Here is a 20,322-nt window from a genome sequence, read left to right as displayed (position 1 = left end):
CAGCAGGCTTCTTTGCCTGGAGCCCAGGGGAAATTCTCCTGTGCTGGCTGTGTCCCTGGGTTGTGTTGGCCATGTAGCTGTCATGCAGCCTTAGGGGCTGTGGGGCTGCCATCACAGCATCTGTGTAAGGGAGCCTATCGTGCAGGAGCTGTGGCTTGTCACGCATGTGCTGTGCAAAGCAGACCCACCATTTCAAGTTGGGCCCAAAGCTGTGTGTTGGAAATGTCCCACTCTCCATTGCCCTGTGGATGTACTAAGCTGATTTCACTCTAAATTAAATTCCATGGATAAGATTGTACACTGTGAACATTTTATTTCATCAGCCTCCCAAAACAGCACACCTGAGAAACAAAACAGATACAAGTTGTGGATCCAAGCATTCTGACAGCACGATAAATGACTGTTCCCTCCAGGAGCATGTCAGCAGAGCAGCGCAATGCCCGGCTGTCTCAGCACCTTACCTCATAGTCACATGTGAACATGGTCTTGTGTCTCCTGCACCCGCTTTCTCCTCCGTAGGGTTCCCAGGACAGATGTGGGGAGATTTGAAAGGCATATCCCCTGCAGAAGAAGTGAGAATGCAGGCATCCCTCTTGCCCAAAAGGAGCTGCAAGATGCTTGGGGCTCACATGCCCAGTTATCCTGGACTGTCCCTGCTCCTTGGCAGCTGACACAGGATGACTCAGGGAAAGTCTTGGTAGTGCTGATGGCCTAGCAGGCAGCCAAGGCACTATGAGAGCAGGGTATAATTGTGGGAAGCAAGAAAATATCCTCCTTCTACTGCTACAAGGGCAAGGATGGATTGGCAAGCAGTGGAGGAGGCACCAAACAGTCCTGTCGGGCTTGTAAGGGTGCAGTGGTGCTCACATTAACTCCTTGTCATGGAGATCTTCACAATATGTAACTCAAGGTCTCTCTAGGTTTGATTAGAAACAGACACCCCAAACTTTGCACTGAAACTTTGAGGCCATCTCCAGTTACAGGAAATCTGGGCATATCCATATGCAGATGTATGCAATTTGTTTCACTTCAGCACTTAGCGTGACTGTTTTGAGGTCAGGGAGCCTGTTTCTAGGGATTGAGAGTTACTTCTTGGGATGCTCAGCCGAGGGTAGATTTACACCATGCCCTCCCTACGCTGCTGTCCTGCCCTCCATCCCACAGTTTCTGCCCCTCTCCTGGAAACAGCTCATCCCCACCAGGGCCCTCAGGGGCTAGAGGTGAAGAAGCCCATGTCTGCTGCAGTGCAGGAGCATGAGAGCAGCATGGCTGAGCTGCAAAGAGGGCTGTGGCCTGGCAGAGCAGGCATGGGAACGCCCACTGTGTGTGCAGCAGGGACAGTCCTTGCTCCTTGTGGCTGGTAGTTTGTGATGGAGATAACTCATCACTGCTGAAAGTCCGGGGCCCAGCTCTCAGCTGCAGTTCAAGCTATGCTGCCAATGAAATTAGAACAGACACAGAGCTTCTCTCTCTCTCTCTGTGTGCTTGCACAGACCATTCCCCAGATAGCTGAGCTCCACAAGCAGATAAATACAGCAGAGGAATTCCCAAGGAAAGGCTTCAGGTCTTGTGTTTGCTGCTGCTGGAGCTGCAGGGGGCTTGGGATTTAGGGAGGCAGCCAGCACAAAGCCGTGGGGGAAAATGTACTGAGCTTCCTGACATCATAAATAATAAAAGAAAGAGAGAAAGGGAAAAAAAACCCAACCTCTTGGAATGCTTTATTTATTCCTCTGTCTCTACTGACTCTCATAGGTGGTAGTCCATTGCTGCAGACTTTCTGGAACTGCTTTATTTTCAGTTGTGAAAACTATAAATATCATATCCATAGCATATGATTTGCCAAGGCTGTGGGACAGGGCCCCATCCCAGCCCATTCTGGACAGGTCTTTCCACCTGCATCCCCCAGGAGCAGTGGGAGAAGTCAGCTGGTTGGAGAAGGCAGGTTCAAAGAGGAGGAAGTGGGACAGTCACTGGCCTAAACACTGGTCCTGGAACCCAGGGTGCATAAGTTTTGGCAAAATGTTCCCAAGGATCAAATCAAAGAGATCTGAGATAGACAACATCAAGCTTTGGTAAGCTTTACAGGGAGCTCCTCAAAAGTCAGAGGGAACAATATTAGAGAAAGCAATAAATCTGAAATCACAGTAGGGTGAAAGTGGCAGGTAACTCCACTGCCTTCAGCCAAGGTCTGCCTACAAGCCCTCTGTACCACATGGGCAATTCTCTTCTCAAATCCCTTTCATAGCTCATCTCCCCAAACTTAAAGCTGGGCCTCATGTCTGAGGGTGACAGCTACATTTCATCCTTTTAGTTTCATCCCTGTCACCTCAGTGCAGCCTTTCAGCTGTGAGAGTGAGAGGTGGGCAAGGGCTTGTACACAGTACAGCCTCTCACAAGCCCTTTCATGGGCTTTTGGCTGTGAAGATGTGACAGAGCTGTTCACAGAAGGGCTAAACTGTAAATATACAGCAAATTAGCAGAAGGATTTTGTAACAAGAGATGAGTGCTGGAAAAAATGGCTGTTGCCAAAGACATGGACTAAGATGCCTAAGCTGGCATTAATGACCCTGGCTATGACATTGCCAGGGAAAAGCTCCCAGCAGGGACATCACTAAATGGTGCAGCTGTTTCCCAGAAGGACTAATCTTGGCCAGGTAACATTTGAAAATAGACTAATGTGAAATTTCAAAAAAAAGATGAGACACTTGATGTGCCCTTGGCTTGGTAAGGAAAGCATGGATAGAAAATACCACAGTACCACTTCCCACACCTTTAGGAACTGAGCATGGTGGCTCAAGGTTAAAACCTGCAGTAGGGCTACCACGCTTTTTGCCCAAAGATCCCAGCCAGAAATGTGTCCAGGTATGACACTTGGTTGTACACTATATGCCAGGTGGCCAGTTGCTCACACAAATCCCTCTTTTCTCTCCTGGTGACAGAAATGCAGAGCAGCGGCATCAGATAAGGGAGAGCCATGGGTCCCCATGGCATAGCATCACTCTTGCTAATGAAGGGGACACCACTGTCACTGGAGGCAGGAGATGTGCAGGAGAGAACACACATAGTGCCTGTGCCTGAGGAGGCATCTGCCCCGTCACAAAGCTCAAAGGTGGTTTTACTGTAGCTGCTAAAGCCTCAGAAAGGAACCGGTTCACTGGTTCAGTGGTTGAAACCTCCTCCTCCCGCATTGCCATACTGTTCTCATCTGTCACATCTCATTAATTACTAGTTATTGAGGGCAGTCAGGCAGGAACAGCCCCCCAGACTGCTGTCACACTCCTCTCATTTCCCTCTGCCCTGCACGCAGGGGGTGCTGCTCCCGCAGGTGTCTCATACTGTCCTTTCCCACGGCACTGAGTCCCGTTCACGGCCTCCTTGCCAAAAACAGGGCAAGTCCTGGCAGAAGGCTGTGGGGGCGACTGGGGGTGTCAGCCAGGAGTACCTCTGCTGACACACCACCACTGCCTGAGGATGCAGGAGCCACCACATGTGGCTGCTGGGTACTCCTGGTTTTCTACTCGGTGTAATTCAGCAGGGGAGCACAGATGGGCTGGTGACAGGGGACCTGCATGGTGCAGGGAGTAGATGGGTACCTCTCAGAGACCTTTCCTGTGGCCAGGACCAAGGAATGTAGTGCTCCATGATGTTCAGTTCTGACGTGGGTGTTGGGAGGTTGAAGGAGGGCCTTGCTGGGGTGTGTGCACGTGAGTGTGCAGGGCTCATCCTCCCACCTGAATCTCTGAGAGGGAGCAGGAGCTGAGAGAGTTCGCCCCAACCTCCTGTTGCCCATCTGTGCTGGGCAAAATTGGTCAAAAGATTTACATCTGTTTCCTCCTCTGTCTCCCTGCCCCCTATCCCTGGTCAAACCTGCCCCCCTCTTCCCTCCCTTACCTCCCACCCAAACAGGTAAGGAAAGCAGTTTGGGAGAGCCTGACTTGCAGCCAAGCTCCGACCCTTCAGCAATGGACAGCAGCTACCTCAGCGTGAAGGAGGCCGGGGTGAAAGTGCCCCAGGACAGGGCCAGCACAGACCTCCCCAGCCCCATGGACAAGGCCGACTCGGAGAGCAACAAGGGCAAAAAGAGGAGGAACCGCACCACCTTCACAAGTTACCAGCTGGAGGAGCTGGAGAAGGTCTTCCAGAAGACCCACTATCCCGATGTCTATGCCAGGGAGCAGCTAGCCATGAGGACAGACCTCACTGAGGCTCGTGTACAGGTATGGGGGGAAAGCCTGGGGCTGGGTGAGGGGTGGATGAGCCACAAAAAACCTCCGAGGTTCCCTTGCAGCCCCACCATAAGCTGCAGGCAGCCAAGCCCTAATCAGAGCCTGTGGCCCAGGGAAAGGACAAGGAGGTACACCCACATCTGGCACTAGTGTCAGCTCTTTTATTCAGCCTGGTGTCCTGCAATTCAGTGTTCACAGAGACCTCTTGCCCTTGAGCTAACGGGACAGCAGGCGGGGAAGCCTCTCCGCCACCCTGAACAAAGCTTGCACAAAAGCTGCTCTCTTCAGGAGACTTGCAGGGAACACAGGTTCATTAGTGTGAGCAGGAGCAAGCTTTTCCACAGGATGGGCTCGTTCTGGCAGATGAGGATGCAGAGGTGATCGGGAGTTCAGTACCAGAGACCATGAGGTGATACAACAGAGGCAGCTTGTGTTGCCTGCTTGGCAGGCACTGAGACTGCATGAAAGCTGGAGATCTAGAGGCAAAAGGTGCACCCACCATCTTGGGAGGAGCAGGAGAGTCAAACAGCCACACTGTTGAGAGTCTCAATCACCTCCATGCACACAGGTGCCAGCTCTCATGAACTAGCTCCCTTGAACTAACCTGGGGGGCCAGCAGAGCCAAAATCCACTTCAGAGGAGGGAATGATTCTCTGACTACTGCTCTTTCCTCTGAGTCAAGGTTAAACAGGAAGCCTGTCAGGGCTCAGAAGCATGTTCAAAAAGGAGCACCACTGCATGGAGCGGACATCCACAGCTCACACCTTGGTGGCCAGCTCTTTCTCCGGCACAGCTATCCTGTGGCTTCCATCTGCAGGCATTTGTCAGCTCACCACTCCCAGAACCTGCATTAGCATCAAGAATAATTGGCCCATGGAGACACCTGATTTTCTCTTATACCAGGAATATTCTCAGCTCCCAGGCAGCCTCTGCTTTAACCTTTACAAGTAGTTGTCACAAATAAGGCCCACATCCATGCTTAAGTCCACTTTAGTTTGCGCATTCACTTCTGAATTCAACCAGAAGCAGGATTTTTCTTGTCTGCTTGACTAAATGGGTTTGCAGGGCTGGTGTGCTCTTCTTCCCCACAGCTGTTTCTCTTCAGGCTGGACATGGCTACATTTCAGCAGGCAGCAGTGCAATTCCCATTGGTCCTGAGTGTAGCATGCTGAGTACTGCAGCATGGGCAGAGCAAAGGCAGTGCTACAAATATCAGCTCTTTACTTGTGCCACTGGACGAAGCTCTTGATTTCCCAGGAACACACCACAAGTGCTAATGGGGTCTCCTGGGAGGCCAGGCATAGCATTGGGTTACTGGCTGCACAGTGCATGAAATTCCTTTTGCTCAGGAATGAGAATGAGGTGCTGGAGGCTGGTGAGCTCCTCCTGCTCGCTTCTGAGCCAGGGTTTGCAGCTACTGTGTCATCCCAGGCAGTGTGCAGGGCTGGCCATCAGAGCCAGGGTAGGTGAGGCAGATGCAATCTACAAGTTCTTTACACATGACCCTTCATTTTGGGTTTTTTCCCCACTTTACCGCTGGATAACACTTCAGCTGAGGGCAGAAGCAACTCCCTAGGTAGCCAGGAGAATATTTGGCAAAGAGGGGCTTCAGCTTGCTCTGAGATAAGTGTGCCTACTGCCTGTTGCCACAGGGAGCCAAGAACAGTCTCCCTGCTCTTGCAACTGCCAGTGCACACCTCTCACTCGGGATGGTGATGACAGGGCTCATGTAACAGAGCAGCTGAAGGGCTAGTCTAAGTGGCCTGGCTGCTCGAGCACTTAGCCCTTGGTGAAAGGGGCAAGCACTTGCATTTCAGTCATTCCCCGGCTCTGCCGCGAAGGACCCGGTGACTTGGGCCATGGCCAGCGATGAAGGACTGCCGTGCTGCCGGTAGCAATGCAGACTCCTGTCACTAGAGAGCGAGAACCAGCAGCCTTGTGCCCAGTGCAGTGGGTGCTGGCTGCCAGGCTCAGGGGCTCGCACACCTGTTCCCAGGGGACTGGGGCTGCTGGCTAGCGAGCTGCTTAGCCCTGGCATGGCAGCGGCAGCCCCCAGGAGGTGTGGAGGTGCAGTCTGAGGTGGCACAGGGCTCTTCTGCTGATGGCACAGGGCTGTGCTTCCCGTGAGGGAGGCTTTTGGAGTCAAAGCCCTAGCGAATCACCCTAGTGCCTGTCTCCAGCTCTGGGTTGTGCTACAGCTTTTTTAGGCTTGACTTTCATCTCCCAACTCCGGGGCGGTTCTGCTCTGTGGGGGTCTTCCAACACGGGCAGTGTGGCATCAAGGGCCATTAGCTCACAGCCCAAGAGTGGGTACAGTCATGGGGCTGCAGCTCAGGAGACCGATGGCGAAGTAAACACCTGCTGCAAGGACCAAGAACCAAGGGCTACAGGGTGGAAATCACAAATTAGCTGCGAGCCCCTCACTACTTTTCCCCTGCAAGCCAAATAGCTGCTAGGTACTCAGACACCCTCCGCCATGCTGGGAGAGGCTCTGGCTTCTGTGTGGGGTTTGGGCACATGCCCACTGCATTTCCCTCTCCCAAGAAAGATATGGTCATCTAAGGGATAATCCTGCCCTGGAATGATTTCTTGGAAGTCAGTTTCAGCTGCCTGCAAGGCTGAACTAAGAAAAGCAAGGTGGCAGAAAGGTGGGGCACACAGCAGGTTTAAGGTGTGATGTTCCCTCCCACAGCTTTTGGCTGGAGGTCATCCCCTCTGGCCAGGCTTGGCTTCCTGGGGAACACAACCAGCTGCACTGCAGGCAGGAGCAGATGTGGAGCCCAGACAGGCAAGCGGCAGCTCTGATTTTTCCATCCCTTTCCCAAGCTCACGCTACATTAGTGAAGTAGCTGCCAGAGTTCTCAGTGCCTGGAGAGGAGCCCATGCCAGCAGCATACATGGGGTGGACCATGCAGTCTGTGAAGCAGTGGCATTCCATGGCCTGGGCCCTCTCCTGCTCCATTTTCCTGCCTGCCCCAGTTTCCAGGCATCTGTACTGGTGTCTGACAATGTCAAAGCTAATTCCCCCTGTGATGCAATGCAACATTTTCCTATCTACCCCCCACAACCTTGCCCCTTGTTTCCATGTACTATTAAGATACTGCACATCCCTGTTTTCCAAAGTGGGAGCCATGCATAAGTCCTGTGAAGAGGCAGAGCCACACAGCCAGGAAGAGGCTGCTATGGCTCAGCCACAAACCTGCAAGGGTGCACAGGGGTGCTGTGGTCATGTAGGTCCTACACAACATGTATATCCCCTTTCTTTCTTCTCCTCTTCCATGTCTGGGGCTGCAGAGCCCCAGAAAGAACTTCTGCTTGGTGTCAGCAACTGCTTGAGCTTCTTCTAGCTCATCCAGGTTTGCAGCAGATGTCTGAGGCAGTGGCAGTAGAAAAACAAGGTAAACGTGTATTCACACATGATTCCTTCCTCTTGCATAGAAACACACACACAGGCACATCCCAAGCCTGTGCCAGCCTGGCCCTGGCTGCTTATCTCTCTTGGGTTATCAGTATCTGCCTCCTGGACTGCTCTCTGGGAGAGAAGAAAGGGATGGGGCTGGAAGGAGGCTTCACAGCCAGGGAATAAAACCCCTCAGCCAGTGCCCATCAGAGCCTGCCTTATGATTGCTGTGACCGTTAATGAAATGTTTTTGGTGGTGACCCTGTGATGCGGCGGGGGCTTGAAAGTGAGAGGAAAATGTCAAACTCTGCTGTAGCAAAATCACCGCCTTGGAAAAAAAAGAAAAGAAAAAAAGCAAAGCAAAGCAAGAAGTAATATATCTTGATCCCTTTTCCCCCATAAAACCCTGGGAGGCTGGTGGAAGGAGCGGAAAGACTGAGCTAAGCCTGCAGGAAATTAAACATGAAATGAAAACAAGCTCAAGTTATTCAATTCTCTCATCCCAGGCTCCAATTTCCCATTCCAGGCCACTGATAAAATGGTGTCCAGTTTCAGCGCTCAAGGATGAATTCTGGCTCTGTTCTTGCAGTCTGAAAAGCAAAGGGCTGGTGGCCATCTCTGGCAAGAGGGGAGATGGCCTGGCCTTTCACAGAGGGATGGGGTCCTGAACACAGACAGATGGAGGCTGAGCAGAGGGAGGAGGGTAGCAGGGCCAGAGGACAGCAATGGGGAGAACGAATGCTGTGAGGCTGCCAGAAGAGAGCAAAAGCACAAGAGGCTTGAATGTGGTGGGCAGCTCTTACTTGCATCAGAGCAGAGGTGTTGAGCACAGGGCATGAGCACAACCCCACAGCTGCCACCAGCCCACCACTACACATGTGCAGAGGTCAGCCTCACCCACCACTGCCATGCTGGGGGTAGGAGAGGGGGAAAAACACATTATTCTTTAGCTTAGAGGAAGGACAAATGGGTGATGCAGCCCCCAACTCTCCAGACATTGTCAGTGGCCTGGCTGAGGTCCCAACTGAGCCATCCACCTGTGCGCTGTGCAGGGCACATGGGGCTTGGTGGCAGGGGCAGACTGGCAGTGCCCACTGGATGCAAGGGTAGAGGCAGCAAGAGAGTGAGCAGGAGCCTCCTTGCTTTGTCTCAGGCCACTTCTGGCCTCTCCACCCCCAACAGCACTTTGGCTGTGCATGCATATGGGTTTAGGTACCACCTGAATGTTTATTGAGACATGAAACAGTCTCTGCTCTGTAGATTTTTACAGGGCTGACTTGGTACATCAGGGCTTATCAAAGCATTGGCTGCAGGAGTCAGATAGGTGACATTACTGTACACTCCCACTCTAATTGTTAACACTGAGATTCAGCCCACAGCGAGTGCTGGCCCCTGCACGAAGTATCCACCCTGATCCCAGAGGACATGCTGCACCAGCCACTGCAACCTCCGCTGTCACATCCCCATCCCACAACAGCCGCTCTTGACAAGGAGTGACAGGCAATGAAAGGAAAATGGACTTCTGTTTGGGTTTAGATTTGCTTTTTAAAAGCAGGTGTCTTCTAAGACTGTGGAAATACTGAGGATTAGTTGGGGTTTTTTGCTGACATTTTCACATTATACATTGCCATGCCTGTCTTGTTTTCCCGGGAGCACTGTGGAGGTCTGGAGAAACCCAACCGCAAGATACCAAGCAGCCATTAAGGATTTGGACCAGAGGAGAAAGGAGAACTTTAGAAAGTGGTCCAAACCTTGCCACAAGTGCTTCAGAGCTCACCATCAGCTCTCAGAGTGTCTCTGGTGCCTGTGACACCAACAACTGGACTGAAGACACTCTTCTTCTTCAGTCTAATGCGATGACTTGCCACATCCTCCCAGCCCACCAGCCACATGGCAATTTGGGAACTGCCAGTTTAAGCCACTTTGCTCTGCTCAATCCAATGCATAAATGTGTTAGAGCAGAGGCCGAGACGTCACTGCTCTGTCAAGGCAGCTCTTGTGCTGTCCTGGGAAACCGAGGGCACAGACCCTGCACTGATGCTTTGGAGGTCACACTGCAGAGCCACTTGGGGGGCAGAGCACACTGCTGGGGGGGCCTGAGCTCAGCCACCCTGCTCAGGCAGGATGCTGAGGCGGGCAAGGCAGCCGGTGCCTTCACCACACAGGGAAGGGCCGCGTATGCCTGGCATATGTTCATCCCAGCCTCGTGCACAGCCAGCACTCTGCACTCTGCTCCCTACCTGTTCTCCACCCCTCTGTGCACAGCGGGGCCTCCTCCGCCTGAGGAGGAACCAGGTCACCACTGCTAACTTTGAATCTGCAGATCAAAGCAGTGTGATCCAAGCCAGCCCTGGGACTGGCCTGCAGCTGGGCTGGAGTGATTGTGCCAAGAAGAGGTAGAAGAAAAACAGAGAGATGCCTGAGGCATCAAACCTGCTCCAGTAGGACGCTCTGCATGTGCAGCGTGTGCCCAGCTGGGATAACGTTAGGACATTTCTGCTGATGCTTTTTGCACCTACAGAAAACACTCACAGGGATTTTGATTTGGGGTAGGGGGTCAATAGCAAGTTGCTGTTTTGGGTCTGGCTACTCTGGCCAGCTTGTGGATGGCCCATGCCAGTGGCATTGCCATGGCCATGGGGCAGGGCACTAAATCCTATGCTATCCACAGCCCGCATGGGGAGCACATGCCTGGCAGCTGCATTATTGGCTCCCTGCCCCAAGCAGACCACAGTGCAAAGCCAGACCCTCAGCTGCCTACTCATACCACAGGCCTGGCTGTGAGAGACCAGCACCAGGCTGCCTACGTGGTGGAAGGTGGAAACTGAAGCAGGAGAGCCTGAAACAACTCTTCCAGCACAAGCAGGAAGGTCAGCTCAGACCAGAAACCCAAGCCCCTCATCTCTCCCAGTAGCAGCTTCTAGCTGCACTGATTCAGGTTACAGGTGCCACGGGCTCTCCTGCCCCTGCAAAAGTTGTCCTGCCATCCCACCTGTGCCAAGCACCTGGCTTGTCCTGCTATCATCCAAAGACACGAGCTTCCTACCTGGCATCTGCTTTCCCTGGGTGCCTGGCAAGCAGCAAATCTGCCCCACGGCCAGGCGTGGGAAGGGCCAAGCTGCTTGTCAGCAGTACCCCCTCTTCCCCCCACTGCAAGTCACCGTGTAAAACTCGAAGCAGAGCCGAGAGCCTCTAGGACTGCTCCTTTCGTGCACTGGCGTGACCTGCACAACCCAGCCCCTGGTGATCGCCCTCATCTCTCACTGCCTTCAAAGCAGCTCTTGATTGATGTGTTTCCCTGACTCACGAGCTCCAAGAGGCTTTGAAGACACTGGGCCAGGCTCTGATCTCTCTTACGCTGATGCAAATCAGGAGCAATGGTGCTGACAACAGTGCAATAATCCACACTGATGTCAAGCCAGTAAAAATAAGAGCAGAAACAGAGTTTTGGTCTTTGCCTTGAAGGGATCTGAGCAGCCTGGTGAAGCAAAGAGTTGCAAACCCTGCAAAGAATACTCAGTGTAAAGCAAAGGATGCTGTAGAAGGGCACCTGTCATTTCCTGCAGCTAAGGAGGGAAGGGGTGTCCAGCTTTTTACTTCTTGTTGCGGTTAAGAGAAATGAGAGAGCTTGGTGAGAAATGCAAGCTGCCGTCAATGGCATCATCATAGCCAGGATTAGGCTTGGGGAAAGCCCCGTCACTGCTGTTTCCAGCCTGGCAGCAGCACACACGGATGTATTCACATGTCTTGTCTGAGACTGGCTGACAGTGGGAGAGCTGCAGGCAGAGCCTGGGTAACACAGATCTAGGGGTGAGAGGAAGATGGGTTATCCCAGGGAAAATCAGGCTGTGGGAGGCAGAAGCTGGGAATGTCCCCAGAGAGGCAGTGCACCAGAAGATGGGCATGCCCTTTCGCTTGGAGTGCACCCTTTCCAGCAGCACAGGTTGGCCCCAGACCCTCGAGAGAAGCAGGGAAGGACTGTCTCTCCCCTGCAGAGCTTTTGTGTGGAGCAGTGCCCATCTCCACGCCATACAAAACCACCCGCCTGGTGAGGCCCTGCCCTCTGGTGGGCTCCTCAGGGCTGCCGGGCTACCAGCCACTGCCAAGCTGCCCTTGCTCACAGCCCTGCTGTCGCCTCTCCCCAGGTGTGGTTTCAGAACCGGCGAGCGAAATGGCGCAAGAGGGAGCGGTTCGGTCAGATGCAGCAGGTCCGGACCCACTTCTCCACTGCCTATGAGCTGCCCCTGCTCACCCGTGCTGAGAACTATGCCCAGGTGAGTGCATTCCCCCGTCTGTGCACAGGGCTTGCTGGACACCCTGCCTCTGGTCCCAGTCCTCCCCAAGTCATGCTTCACTTCTCAGGTACATCCACCCACCCTTAGGCAAGGCTGCAAGGACATCGGGATATTGTCCGGCACTGAAGGGCTGGCAGTGTTTTAGGCAGGTGTCCTGCTTGGCTCCCTCATGCCTTGGCCCAGAGCAGCCATCCTTAAAGCAGGTCACACAGCCCAGCGCTGTGTGACATAGAGCAGCACCCTCGGGCACACGTCGCCCTGCCCAGCACATCCTATCACATGTGCTGCTGCCCACCAACTTCCCACTGCTTTGAAAAAGATCCAAAAGGCTAATTCATGCCTAAAGAACAGAGAAAGAGAGGCTTCCTGTTACCATGTCTGGTTTCCATGCCCCTTGGGCATAGTGGTTGGATAAAAGCATTTTTCCCCTGGCAAATTCCCACAGCCGTCTCCCAGTGATGGGCTGTGGTACCCACAGCACACTTGGTGACATCTGGGGATGCTTCCCAAGGGAGTTGTAGATTTATGCTCCAAAGGAAGGGAGGGAGCAGCCTGGTTGGGGTACCTGGGGCTGCTTCTGAGTCCTGTTGAAACTGTTCCTGCCCTGACCCCAGAAGCAAGTCACAGGGCTGCCTCCCCTCCTTAGCTTCCTGTCTTGGAAAACCTGTCAGCACAATAGCCTCCTAAACACTGGGCCAGCCCCAGTTTCACAACACTTCAGATGATGCCAGGCAGACCAGGATTTGCTAGCTCCAGGGCTAGGCTGTGCCCCAGAAAGCACTCCCTCCATCCTGCACTCCTCTTCCCACCACCCAGAATTTGCCCAAGGGCACAATTCTGCAAGCATGATGCTCTGAACCTGACTGTCCTCACAGATCTGCTGGAAGTCCTCCCTCCCTGACACCCTGTCTGTCAGCTGCTTCCCCAGCCAGTGCTGCACCAATGCTACCCCGCAGCCAAGCCAGGAGCGTTTGACCTCTCTCCTGCTTGGCATCTCCCATAAACTGAACAAGAAGCCCTTTTGAAACAGCTGAGATGCCAAAGCAGCTTTCCAAGCAGAGAACACTCTCAGCAGCCTTTTCAGCATGTCCTTCTCTTGCCTTTGTAACATACACTGCTCTCTCCCTCCATACTGCCCTCCTCTCCCCGCACAAGAGATCAAAAATTTGAAAAGCAGTTTGCAGGAGGTAAGAGATCAGAGAGGGCCCAAGGGAGAGCAGTGGAAAGGGGCAGTGGGATGAAGGGCCCTTTGCTCTCTTGCTCCAGCCAGTTGCTCACCTCCTCCCCTCTTCCAATTTGCAAGCCCTTGTGCCCCCTCCTGCAGCACACCTATTCCCACCGGTAAATACTGAGCCCTCCTCTCTTCTTCTGCAATGTCGTTTTATGAGTGACACTGCAGGATCCCAGATGGTCTCTCGAGGTGGCCTTGCAGGGCTCTGCTCTGCAGCAAGGTGGGTGATGCTGCCTCGATGGGCATTGCTGGGGGAGAGGGGCAATGCAGCTGCCTTTGCTGGGGGCTGTGGGCAGCTCAGCTCCGACAGGCATGTCTGTGCAGTTAAAAATAGCCCCTGCCTAGGCAAAGCTGCCGGGAGCTGGAGAAGGAAGGCAGATCAGCAGCCTCGCAGCAACCCGTTCTGCCTGATCCCTCTGTAATGAGTGGGACCACAGAAACACCATGGATGACACAAAGTTTCCTGTGCTGAGAAAAGTGCTCACGGTATAAAAAAAGTAAGAGAAGTGTCTGGGAGAGGAATAGATGAACAGGTGCTGTGGCAGAGGAGGAGCACAATCCTGCTCCCTGTGAGTTACCCTGCTGCACTCCCTGCCCCTGTCCAGGCTGGCATACAGGTTTTGGAGTGGATTTGCTGGCTGTGCAGCTGGCAGGGGCCGGCAAACTCCATGCCCATCTCCCTGGCTGCCCCTCCACTAGGCTGCCCTGCCAGGCTGGGGCTGGACACACTCCATTCCCCAGGCCAGCTGCCCAACGTGCCCTGCACGGGGCAGCCCTGACGCTTCTTTTCCCACCCCCAGATCCAGAACCCCTCCTGGATTGGCAACAATGGAGCCGCCTCCCCTGTGCCTGCCTGCGTCGTCCCCTGCGAGACGGTGCCCTCCTGCATGTCCCCCCATGCCCACCCCCATGCGGCCGGCGGCGTCTCCGAGTTCCTTGGAGTCTCCGCGCCCGGCAGCCACGTGGGACAGACTCACATGGGTGGCCTCTTCGGCACAGCCGGGATGAGCCCCAGCCTCAATGGCTACGAGCTGAACAGCGAGCCGGACCGCAAGACCTCCAGCATCGCTGCCCTGAGGATGAAAGCAAAGGAGCACAGCGCCGCGATCTCCTGGGCGACATGACAGGGCTGCAGCCCAGTGCCCGCGAGACACGGAGAGAGCACATGGGGACAGCCCGAAACATCCATCCGCTTGGACTCCAGACAGCAGTTGCCTCCTCGGGGATCTGAATGCAGCACTTTTAGCTACCCTAGGCATATAAAGTACATATGTTAATGTAAGTGGAGTGTTTCCAGCATGAACGTGGCAGCTCCCGGCTTCCTGGGATCAGGCAGGGAGAGGGAGGCTGTGGAGCAGCACCTCTTCCATCAAGATCTGGGATGGGATGCATCCCTTCTCACTGCCACCTCCCCAATAACCTGGGCATTTTTTCTTCCTGCTATTTTTTCTGACACCAGATCTGCCTTGCCAAAGAGCAAGAGCCCACCGGCCTTTCAGCAGCTTGTCCCATCCCACACCTGCCCCCACACGCACTCACACACACACATTCTGCCCTGGGCAGGGCACTGGATGGGGACTCTGGCACCAGCAAAGAGACATCTCTCACACTGCTAACATCGTTTTAGCAGGAGCTGCAACTTCCCACAGCTGAGCGGGGACCAAGGCTAGGAAGATAACCAAAGCTAGAAAAAAGGCAACGTTAGCCCACCCTTCTACCTTGCTCCCTCTCCATCTCGTACTCCGAGGTGAAGCACAGAGTTGTAGAGGCCTGTGAAGGGGATGCCCCTCTGCCCACCATGGCTCGTTGTTACCACACTGAGAGTCTTTGCCAGCCCTCTGGTGATCCGGACTGACATACACCCCAGCAGACAAAAGCTTCCCAGCATGGCTCACTGCCCCAGGGAGTGCCTGGGCTTTGCTTTCCCTCGTCGTGGTCTATATTGAGGCTCACAAGCATGGTGGTACAGGAGAAGGTTTCCTCTGGCTTTCACTGGGTTGGGAATTACTAACCTCAATTTAGAGACAGCAGCTCTGGCAGGGAAGCACAATTGCTATGTAAATCCAGAAGTCCCCAGAAAGACTGCTCTAAGAAAGAGCTCAAGCCCTCGCACACAGCCACAGTGGCACAAGGCCACCAGATTCCTCATACACTTCATTCTGGGGTCAGACATGTGCAATGACAGGCCCCCCTCAGCCCTCCACCCCAGTGCCCTGTTCCACACACTGGCTGTGAGCATCTCTGCACAGGGGACAGCAAAGGGAACAGGCTGGGAAGGGGCTCAAGGGAGGACGAGGTGATGCTGCCCATCTCCAGCCACCTCAGATCCTCTTCACTCTGCAGAGGAAACAGGAGAGACCAAAACTTCCCTGGTTTGTCCAAACCAATGTGCCTCTCTGCTTTTCCCTCCCAGTGCTCTTACCTGCACAGAGCTGTTAAATAAGATCTCCTTTGCAAGGCTAAACATATTACAAGTTTCTCAATGATCATAACTTGGAATAGCTTGGAATAACTTTGGAACATCCTTTTACCCCGCTGAAATAGCACCAAGGAGAAGCTGGAAGCCAGCTGAGCACTACCACCCACACAGTGTGGCTATGCAGGCTGGGCTTGAGCTGGGGTAGCCATCCGAGATTCACAAGGGAGCTATAGGACACTACTCCCATAAAAACTGGTTTGTCACCCTGCCCTCTTTCCTCACGCTCAGCGTTAGGTGATCTTGTAGTTTAAGGTCCAGGAATATCTAGTGGTCTTGGAAAAGATTCCAAATAAGCTACAACAAAATGTCAGGCTTCAGGTTAATGAGCCATACAAGTATTTTCATAGTGCCTAGACTGTCATACATGACCTTAATGATACACCATTGCTAGGTCAAAAGTACTATATTTACTGGAATAAGAAAATACCAGTAGTACTCTTTATTTTCTCTCCTCAGAAATGCTAAGAGATGCCTTCCCTGCTACGCACAGGGAGCCAGCAAGCATTTCACTACACCATCTGCATAAGCAGGGCCTCTCCCATCACAAGCAGCCAGGATTTACATCCCAGCTTAAACATTCAGCTGAGGCCTCGGGCATGGTAGCTTAGATGCTGAAAGTGGTGCTGATCACTGAACCAGGCAGGATCATGCTGACCAGTTGGAGGTGTATACCCCACTGGGTACCCCAGAAGCCACTGAGCTTCCCAGCCACTGAGGGACTGGTGGCAGGAGGCAATTTGTCCATCAGATTTTGTGCAGGCAGCTGAGCACAGCATTGAGAGCCTTTTCCCAGGTACACTGGGGATCTTGATGCTTCCCACTGTCAGCAGGCAATCTCTGGAGGGCTGCTGCCTGAACAGACCAGTACCATTGCTGACAAGGCAAACTAGCAACAAGCAGAGCTGAGGAGAGGGCAGTGGGGCAGGCAGGCATATGGGGACAGGTCTCACTTAGCCTCCAGGTTCTGAAGGCAGCTCCAGTGGAGGGCTGTATCTATTCAAGAGCTTAGCTGCATTCACTACTGAAGTTAAAGGGTAGCTTTTCCTCACAGCTTCCACAGGGCCAGTATTTCATCTGAGCTGTTTAACAGCCCAGTGGATTAAGTGCTGTATCCCTGTCTTGTTAGAGAGAGAGAGGAGAGTCTCCTGGCAGCAGACTTGGCATTTAGAGAAGCTTGGCCCCCACTTTCTCTCACCTCAAAATTCATGTGGAAAGCACATGTTGGACTCAGTCTAATTTAAACACCACTGCGTGTGCCCAGCCCTCAGCCTGCCTGAAAACACCATGAGGCAAGGGAATGTTGTTCCCTGGACCTCCTTCTGCAGGGCTCCCTTCCCACCTCCAGCTGCAGGCAGCCCCACTGCTCATTGCCCTCTGCCTCTCCTCTCCGGGTGCTGCTGCCATTCTGGCACAGTCCCTTGCACCCACACTTGTGGGTAATGCTGGAAGGAGTGCCCCTCCCAAATCTTCAAAAGCAGTTGTTCTGGTAGTTTTTAAGCTACATGCATATGTATTTACACACATTTTAAAAATTAATTTAAAAGGGTTTTTAAAACTAGCTGTTAAATTAACATGAAAAACTGTATAAATATATATATATACTTATATATATATATGTATCTTAACCTAGCCAGCCTGCAGCTACTGCATTTCTTAAGGGTCACAGGGTCAGTGCTGTTCTTGCAATCTCAAGTCACTACAATGATACCTTTTTTAATTATTATTATTGTTATTTTAATACCTTTCAACTCTATTTATGACTTTCTTCTCTATTTATTTCTTATTTAGTATTTTACTCCTGTCTATACATTGAGTCACAATTCCCTGGCTTGGACTTGCCTTCAAAGCTGCAAGCTTTGTCCCCATCCACCACCAAAATGTCTCAGAAGCGTCAGCCGTCCCAACACCTGCCATGCCCACAGTGGCATCCTCTGTGGGTGCAGCCCAGCTAGCTGGGCTCACCCAGCTGCTCCCTCCAGCCTCATGGAGGTAGCAAAACGTTTCTCCCAAGCAGTCCTGGCCCTGACTATGCAGCAGGTATCCTACAAGGGGGCTGCCTTATGTTGCCCATGGTTGGGAACCCCAGAGATGTCCCAGAGCTTTAAGACCAGGAGGATGCAAACAGTGAGAGCAGCATGGGTTCCTGGCACTGGCTTAAAAGCGTTTGGGCACCACTCGCTGCCAAGTACTCGCAGGCACTTCTTGCCTACAAGCAGTAGTTAGTGCTTTGGTAGCAATTGCAAACCATTGGGGAGCCAGGCTCGGGCTTGCTGGGCCCTGCAGGGTCCAAACTCTAAGGGCTGTGCCTCAACAAGCTCCTGGACAGGGGCCAGGTCAGCCCCCTGGCACGTCACCTACCGCCAGCAGTGCCGCCCGCCCGCCCGCGCTCCCAGCTGGCTCTCCAGCCAGGCTCCGGCTGCCTCCTCCGGAAGATGTTCAGGTCCCACCGCCCCAGCACCTACCTGGGCAGAGCCTACAGGGAGGAAGACCAAGACAAGAAAAGAAAAAGAGAACCACCCTCCCTCTCCTCTAAAGCCCACGGCAGAGTGTGAGCCAGTGTCCATCCCTGCCGGAACGCGCATCCCTGCCGGATCCCATGTCCTTGCCGGACCACACCTAGCCTGAGCCGTGAGCGCGGGGAGGGTGCTAGGGAAGGCCACACGCGGTGACAATGTGTCACACGTGAGGTCGCAGAGCTGCAGCACACGTGGCTTCACCTGCCCCATCAGCCGAGGGGACCAGGCGTACCGCGTGTGCTGCCGAGCAGGGCTGCCTGCTGGTTCCCTCCTGCAGCGGAGCTGTTTTGGGGTGGGGAGGCGCGTTCCCCTGATTCCCAGAGTACACTCAGACTGGGCAGCACGTTGTAAAACGCTCTCCAAACAAACTAAGGCAAAAAGGTAGTTTCTTGGAAAAGGATTGAAAAATAATCAAGCAGAGGCAGAGCCCCGTGTTTATTTTGCTGCTCTGAGTGACACAGCAAAAAGCAAACAGACCGAGGGAGAAATTAAACCCAAATGGGAAGGGGGTGGAATCGGATGGAAAGTCATTCAGCCCTTTGCAGTTTCCCGAAGGGAGCTGGGAGGAGGCGAGGGAGCAGCCTTACACCCCCTTAACTCTTTGCTGGTAACATGGTTCCCCACTCCCCCACATAGCTAGGTAGGTAGGTAGAGCTAGGACTTTTATACTACTGATTTTGAAGGACAGTTTTCAATGTATAATAATATATCAGTTTAGGTGTGCAGTGTTTGAAAGAGAGACTGGGAGAAAGAAAGAAAACAAACCTCAATCAATATTATTGTTTTTTTGTTGTAAAATATTGTAACCTTGTATAAACGCTACCTTTTTTTTTTTTTTCTCTTTAGCTTGACGGCCTGGGGTAGAACATATAAAAAAAATAAAAAGTTTTAAAAATGTTCAGGAAAAAAAAGAATAAAAAAAATCATTTAAAATGTTGCCACGTGAGGTTTGTGCCATGCAATGTTATTGCCTATGCAACCATGTATTACCAGTTCATTACAGTGGAATATTAAAAAAGAACAAACAGTCTTGCAGCTTGATTCTTTTTAACTTTTTTTGAAGTAAGTTATTGCACTTGCAACTTTTTTTTTTTTTTTTTTTTTTTTTTTGGAGGTGAAGGGCTGGAATTTCCAGTCACCAATTTTTGTTTTTCCAGGTTTTGAAAGGAGTGGCATCACTGGGAAGGTCCCTGCTTCCCACCCACCCTGGCCAAGGGGGCACAAACACTGTTGTTGTTGTTTTGGTTTGCAATAAACTCCTTCTCTTCTCTCCTCTCAACTGCAATCTGGCTGGTTTGTTCCTGACTCATGACAGATGAAATGTGATCAGAGGGGCCTCCAAAATCTCACGTTAATTGAAGCTGGCAAAAAATACTAACAGTGCCCTTTTGAACTGCTGACGCAGTCCAGAATGGATTAGCCAGGGGTAGATTCACAACAGGTGGCAGCTCACGGGCTGCTGCCTCTCCCAGTACAAAGAGATGGTTAAGAGCCAGCAGCCAGGCACAGGGGCGTCCTGCCAGCCAGCTCCCGGCTAACAGGGCCTCTCTGCCTCTGGGAGTGCCTTTGGCATTGCTTGGCATCTGCACCAGCCAGCATAGAGGGCATCCTGGCCACAGGGAAGAGAGCAGGATGGTCTCCTTTGCTTACTGCTCCGGAGCTGCTGCTTCCAGCAGAGCTTAAGCCTCACAGGGCTCCTGCAGGTCTCCCAGCCCTTCTCAGGCAGTCCTTAATGAAGCAGCAGGTAACCACAGCTGACACAGGGAGAAGCTGACTTGGCAACAAGAGGCCACAGAACTGGGGACCCTCAGCTCTCCAGCTCCCTGTGCTGTGGTACCACCCCTTTTACACAGCACAGTCATGCTTGGGGCACCAAGCACAAGGTCTCCTGAAGCCCAAGGAGAAGACATCTGGGGCTGGCAGTGTTTCCCATATTCCCACAGGCCATCACACTCCCTCTCCTCCTAACTCCACTTTAGCAGAGGTGTCCAAGCCTCACCCACCCTCTCCTCCTCTGTGGCTTTGCAGGGTTTCACAGAGGTGCCTGCCTGCAGTCAGAAGGTGCTCATTAGGCTGTGGGGCAGACTGAGCCCTCTCAGTTTCACTTGTCCCCACACAAAGGGAAGGGTTTGTCTCGGCCCCAGCAGTTCCTAGGGCACAGCTCTTGTCGCATTG

The 20,322-nt window shown here is 52.9% G+C and overlaps 1 protein-coding gene across 2 annotated transcripts in view; it reads left to right on the top strand.

Moving 5' to 3' along the window:
* Positions 1-14,383, top strand: part of ALX4 (ALX homeobox 4) — a 38,843-nt gene extending 24,460 nt beyond the window's left edge. For both annotated transcript variants that reach the window (XM_069017179.1, XM_069017178.1), the window contains 3 exons: positions 3,907-4,217; positions 11,772-11,900; positions 13,953-14,383. In XM_069017179.1, coding sequence (XP_068873280.1) covers positions 3,907-4,217; positions 11,772-11,900; positions 13,953-14,276 — 764 coding nt within the window. In that variant the 3' untranslated portion in view covers positions 14,277-14,383. The remainder of the gene's footprint in view (positions 1-3,906; positions 4,218-11,771; positions 11,901-13,952) is intronic.
* The last annotated feature ends 5,939 nt before the right edge of the window (positions 14,384-20,322 follow it).

The sequence above is a fragment of the Aphelocoma coerulescens genome, chromosome 5 (assembly GCF_041296385.1).
Source record: "Aphelocoma coerulescens isolate FSJ_1873_10779 chromosome 5, UR_Acoe_1.0, whole genome shotgun sequence".
Classification (NCBI taxonomy): Eukaryota; Metazoa; Chordata; class Aves; order Passeriformes; family Corvidae; genus Aphelocoma; species Aphelocoma coerulescens.
This window is presented reverse-complemented; position numbering and strand designations above follow the sequence as displayed.